At 50.8% G+C, this 6,000-nt stretch overlaps 1 protein-coding gene across 4 annotated transcripts in view; it reads right to left on the bottom strand.

Annotated features, from left to right (window-relative positions):
• Positions 1-2,205: 2,205 nt before the first annotated feature.
• RABGGTA (Rab geranylgeranyltransferase subunit alpha) overlaps positions 2,206-6,000 on the bottom strand; it is a 35,209-nt gene continuing 31,414 nt past the window's right edge. For all 4 annotated transcript variants that reach the window (XM_028702677.2, XM_077916880.1, XM_077916881.1 and 1 more), the window contains exons 14-17: positions 5,734-5,850; positions 4,135-4,248; positions 3,016-3,103; positions 2,206-2,480 (exon numbers count right to left, since the gene is read on the bottom strand). In XM_028702677.2, coding sequence (XP_028558510.2) covers positions 2,332-2,480; positions 3,016-3,103; positions 4,135-4,248; positions 5,734-5,850 — 468 coding nt within the window. In that variant the 3' untranslated portion in view covers positions 2,206-2,331. The remainder of the gene's footprint in view (positions 2,481-3,015; positions 3,104-4,134; positions 4,249-5,733; positions 5,851-6,000) is intronic.

Raw genomic sequence — 6,000 nt, 5'->3', positions numbered from 1 at the left:
GTCAAGGCTGCTGACAGGTGTCTGCGCTCTCCCCGTCTGGGACAAGTCAAAGCAAATTCCTTCGGCTCCGGGTGGGTGGAGGCAGGCGGGCGAGGTACAGGAAGCCTTGGGTGGACCGAAGAAGCGGGAACTGGAGTCGCAGTCGAGTCACCTGTTGATTCTGAAGCCTGGCCAAGTAAAGTATTATTGCCGGCTTCCAAACAACTTAGGGACAAGAGCATGCATAGGCAAACTCGGCCCTCCAGATCTTTTTTGGGACTACAATTCCCATCATCCCTGACCACTGGTCCTGTTAGCTAGGGATGATGGGAGTTGTAGTCCCAAAACATCTGGAGGGCCGAGTTTGCCTTTGCCTGGACAAGAGCGTGTATTCAACTAAGCCTTACTAATGTGTAGATCTGTTGGAGCTGATGGGCTTAAGGTAGCTCTCCCAGTCGTTGATTTCTATGGGGCTGCTCTAGAGTATGGTTTCCTGGCACACAACCAAAGAGCCGACCCCAGTGGAAACAAAAACGAGCCAAAAAGTTCTTCCTGGAATCTGCGTCTAAAAACGTGAGCCCAGGTTAAAATGGGTCTAGGCAGGGCTGTGGCATTTTTGGTGGAAGCCTATGATGCCTGGCTTAGAAAATGCAACCTATTGAGTTCAGCAGGGCTTACTCATGAGGAAGTGTATTTAGAATTGCAGGTTTAAATAAATGAGCAAGTCTTCCTTTTTAAGTGATTAATCTGGCCTCTGTCAACCTGGTAGCTACCAAGGAGACATAGGTCAGATAAATCACTTTTTAAAAAAGAACATATAATGAAAATGGCGAATTAAATTAACCTGCACTTTTAAAAGTGAAATATTTATGTTTTCATACTTTAGACGGCAGCGACCGTCCTAGCAGAGGAATTGTCCCCTAGGTGAGAGCGATGAGGCAGTGGTGGTGGTTGGGAAAGACTTCCTTTTTAATATGGCACACACAAGCCTCTCTTCGGTAGAACCAAGGAAAGCGTGATGCCCTTCTTCACAATTTCTGTTTTTGCCTGAATGCGTATTTATGATTCACTGGCCCAGGTTTCATCAGCAGATACCAGGCTTGTGTCTGGAAGATCTTCTAGAAACCGCTGGGACTTTTAAGGCAGGGATGATGATGGGCTCTGCTCTCCAGTTGTTCCTGGACTACAATTCCCATCATCACCGGCCACGCAGGCTGGGGCTGATGGGAGCTGGAGTCCCGGAAACTTCCAGTCCTCCATAAAAGGCTTACCTAGGACTCTCACTGGGAGATCATTCAGGAACTGCTGGGCTTTGATCATTCAGGAACTGCTAGCCACTGTGATCCACGTGACGGTCACCTCCAGGCTGGATTATTGTAACTCGCTCTACATGGGGCTGCCCTTGACACTGACCCAGAAACTCCAGCGGGTGCAGAATGACGCGGTGAGGCTCCTTATGGGGTCCTCGCTGCAAGATCACATTCACCTGGTGCTATACCAGCTGCACTGGCTCCCGGTGGAGTACAGGATCAGGTTTAAGGTGCTGGTTTTAACCTTTAAAGTTCTATATGGCCTAGGACCCTCGTACCTACGGGACCGCCTCTCCTGGTATGTCCCACAGAGGAACTTATGATCTTCAAACAAAAACATCTTGGCGGTCCCAGGCCGCAGGGAGGTTAGGCTGGCCTCAACCAGAGCCAGGGCCTTTTCGGTCGTGGCCCCGATCTGGTGGAACGCTCTGTCCCAAGAGACTAGGGCCCTGCGGGACTTGACATCTTTCCGCAGGGCCTGCAAGACAAAGCTGTTCCACCAGGCCTTTGGCCAGGGCACAGCCTGACCCCCTCCTTTGGCAATCTTCACAGAACTCTAGCCCAACGGTTGCCATCAATTTGATTTGAATTAATTTTGTAATTAAATTATTTTAGAATGTTGTATTATTTCATTGTTGTTAGCCGCCCTGAGCCCGGCTTCAGCTGGGGAGGGCGGGATATAAATAAAAAATTATTATTATTATTATTATTATTATTATTAATAATAATAATAATGGCTGGCCTGTGTGAGAACAGTCTTCTGATATGATTTCTGAGGTTGCACATTTTCTCAGCTATGTTCAATATGCGTTTGTGGTGTGCGTGAGAGCGGGGTGCAGCAGCAGGAATGGGGGGACATTCCTGGGACCCCCCCCCTTTCTGCTGCATGTATTGGACATCGGTAGCGACTCACAGCAACAATTACCTTTTTTTTATTTCATCGTTTCCTCATGCCAATAAATTAAAAGGGGGTGAGTGTGTGTGTGGGGGGGGACTGTGGGGGGTGTGTGCGTGTGTCGAGTAGGGTCTCCTGCAAAACCCATCAGGTCAGGATGGTCCCCACATTTGGCAGCAAGGCGGCAAGCTCCGACTGGATGCCGGGGAGTTGGCAGAGAGGGTTGCCTTGCAGGTTGAGGTGGGCGAGTTTGGGGAAGGAGGCGAGGGTGCGGAGGCCGGTAGGCTGCTGGATGCCTGAGGGAGGGGCAGCGGAGTCAAGGAGAACTGTGGCCAGAGAGAAGAAGAAGAAGAGTTTGGATTTGATATCCCGCCTTTCACTCCCTTTAAGGAGTCTCAAAGCGGCTAACATTCTCCTTTCCCTTCCTCCCCCACAACAAACACTCTGTGAGGTGAGTGGGGCTGAGAGACTTCAAAGAAGTGTGACTGGCCCAAGGTCACCCAGCAGCTGCATGTGGAGGAGCGGGGAATCGAACCCGGTTCACCAGATTACGAGACTACCGCTCTTAACCACTACACCACACTGGCTGAGAGACTTCAGAGAAGTGTGACTGGCCCAAGGTCACCCAGCAGCTGCACGTGGAGGAGCGGGGAAGCGAACCTGGTTCACCAGATTACGAGACTACCGCTCTTAACCACTACACCGCACTGGCTCTCAGAGAGAGAGAGAGAGAGAGAGGGGAGAGGGGTTCCCCTTCCCAAAGAGAGAGCATCCCTGCCCCACCCCGAGCGAACCCCACCGGCCCCAGAACCCGCGCAGCGCCAAGGATACGGTTGTTGCAGAGGGAGAGCTCCTCCAAGCGAGGGAGCGGGGGCAGGTCTTCCAGGGTCTCAATCTGGTTGTCGTCAGCCTCCAGCACCTGAGGCAAAACAGAGGAGGAGGAGCGTCAAGAGGAACAAGGCAACAGGAACCCGATCCACGTCCCCATAACGGACTGGCATTACAAGCTACAAGAATTTGCCAAAATGGCGCAGCTAACAAATACCCCGAGGGGCAATTCAAAACAAAAAATTATGGAAAAGTGGGATAGATATAAGATATATGTTCAAAAATACAGTAAAGGTTCGCTATCTATGCTAGCATTTGATTGACGTTGGAGTGAGACTGAGTTGAGAAATAAGACTAAGGGCACATATTGATATAGGAATGCATTAGGTAAAATGTAAAGAAATATAAGAGTACATTCATTTGTAAACAAGGAATATACAACTGGATGGACAGGAAGTCTAGTGTGTTGGTATGTATATGATTTTTTTGGGGGGGATTTGTTTTTGTTTTTTCTCTTTGTTCTCTCTTTCGTTTCATTTTCTTTCTAGGTATATAAAATCCGTATATAAATTTTGTATACATGTTGGAAATTATATTATAGTAAGTCCTGTAATGTAATATGACAACGTTTACCAACGTAATATAAAAATGTTAACAAATAAATAAAATGCGAATTCAAAAAGAAGAAAGAAAAATGTGCTGTTTTAAAATTTACGAAGCTATTTTGAAAAACACAGAAAGATGTCAAAAAATAAATGAAGAGTACCTTTGTGGGGGGAGGGGGAGAAAAGAAATGTGGCTGTGGAAATTCAGGGGCCCATAAATAACTCCTGAGGCCTACTTGGCCTGGCATTAAGAGCAGAAGAAGAGCCCTGAAGCAGCGGTGGACCTGGAGGGTGGGAGGTCTCAAATTTCAGCCGTGCCACGTGCGACACCAAAATCTGCCCCCTTTCTGTTCAATGTAATAGCTGTGGCTTCCCCTAGACTTCGCACCCGGAGTGCCCTCTGCCTGAAGGCGTTATTGAGCCAGGGTGGTGGGGAAGAAAGGACTTCTAAGGAAGGCTGGGGGGTCCTAAGAGACGGGCACCCGTCGCTGGGCACTTGGGGGGGGGGCAGCCTCACCTCAAGGCAGCGCATCATGGCCAGTGTGGGGGGCAAGCAGCGGAGGAGGTTGTCGGAGATGTTCATGTGAGTGACCAGAAGCAGGTGCTCCAGGTGGCACAGAATGGTGAGGCCCTGGGGAGACGAAAATAAAACAGGGATGGTGGTGGAAGGAACATTTATGGGGAGTCCTCACACATCTGAGCTAATTCTCAACACACACACACACACACACACACCCAGCAATACTCCTCTCCCGCCTTACAGAGCCTTATAGCTCAGTCAGTAAAGCACGATACTCTTAATCTCAGGGTCAACTCTATGATCTCTTGCCACTTAGAGAAGAGGAGCTCTGATGAACTCCGTATCCGAGCATCCGAACTATGTGCCCATTCAAGGTGGACGTTTCTTTAAGAAGCGCCTCTTAGATCAGGCCAGTGGCCTCATTTGGTCCAACATCCTGTCCGCCCCCAAGGGACGCAGGTGGCGCCGTGGTTTAAACCACAGAGCCTAGGACTTGCTGATCAGAAGGTCAGTGGTTCGAATCCCCGCGACGGGGTGAGCTCCCGCTGCTCGGTCCCTGCTCCTGCCAACCTAGCAGTTCGAAAGCACGTCAAAGTGCAAGTAGAGAAATAGGTACCGCTCCATTGGGAAGGTAAACGGTGTTTCCATGCACTGCTCTGGTTCTCCAGAAGCGGCTTAGTCATGCTGGCCACATGACCAGGAAGCTGTATGCCGGCTCCCTCGGCCAATAAAGCGAGATGAGCGCCACAACCCCAGAGTCGGCCACGACTGGACCTAATGGTCAGGGGTCCCTTTACCTTTACCTGTCCGCCCCCAGTGGCCAAACAGATGCCTGCCTGCCCTTAATCCATCTCACTGGGCGACTTCAAGTCTTGGAGGAACCAACAGGCAGGCTCAAGGAGTGTGAGAAACCAGCCAGCCGTAAATCACACGCCGTAAGTGGAGTTAACTCTTTATCAGTAAAAACAGGATCTGCACAGGAGTGTCAGGCCCAGTGAGCACTGCAATGCAGATCTTGCCCCCATGAAGCAGTTGCTGAGATTGAAGGTCTCCTCCTCTCCAGGGTTTCCACCAAGCAATCTGAGACTATGCCTGCCTGCAACCAACCTCTCCGCCCTTTTCATGCCTCTTCTGGTTCTGGGAGACCAGGCAAGACGGAAGCTTGTTGCAGCAGGAGGGGGAGACACCCGCGAGTCTTCACCAGCCAGACTCTCCTTTGCATTCCTCCTCTCTCCTGCTTCATCTTCTGCCTCCGATTCTGGACTTCTCTCCGCCATAGACTCTCCCCGCTCACTAAACCCTGTTGCCTCCCCAGCTTCCAGCATCTCCTCCTCCCAATCTTCTTCCTCTGTCCACTCATCACTGTCCCACCACCAATCCCTGGGCTCTGGGCTGTCTTCCCCTGGAGGTTCCCTGGCTGGTTCCTCCCGCGTCCAACTAGTCCCTGACAATGGGACGTACCAGGACCTTGCCCCAAATCTCCCCGCTTCCCGGCTACTCCCTGGCGCACACGCAGAATCCGCTCCCCTCCTCAGGTTCCTTCATGGTCCCTTCCTCCTTCCTGTCTGCCAACCCCCACTCTCTCAGGCTTCCTACCCTCTGGGACAAGTCCACGACACGGGACTCGGCGTATTCCATCTTGAGGATGCTGTTTTCAATCAGGAATTTGCTGCGGAGGTCATCCAGGTAGGCCGAGCGCATGGGGTCAGCTGCCTGGGGAGGGAAAGTGAGTAAAAAAGAACGGAAGCAGAGGTCAGCGGGCATTCTCTCTTTTTTAAAAAAAATGTGCTTTTTATTAAGTTATCATTTTATAAGGTAAAGGGACCCCTGACCGTTACGTCCAGTCGTGGCCGACTCTGGGGT

The sequence above is a fragment of the Podarcis muralis genome, chromosome 13, assembly GCF_964188315.1.
Source record: "Podarcis muralis chromosome 13, rPodMur119.hap1.1, whole genome shotgun sequence".
In the NCBI taxonomy this organism is placed as follows: Eukaryota; Metazoa; Chordata; class Lepidosauria; order Squamata; family Lacertidae; genus Podarcis; species Podarcis muralis.
The sequence above is the reverse complement of the archived record's forward strand: the minus strand, read 5'-3'. Positions and strand labels throughout refer to the sequence as shown.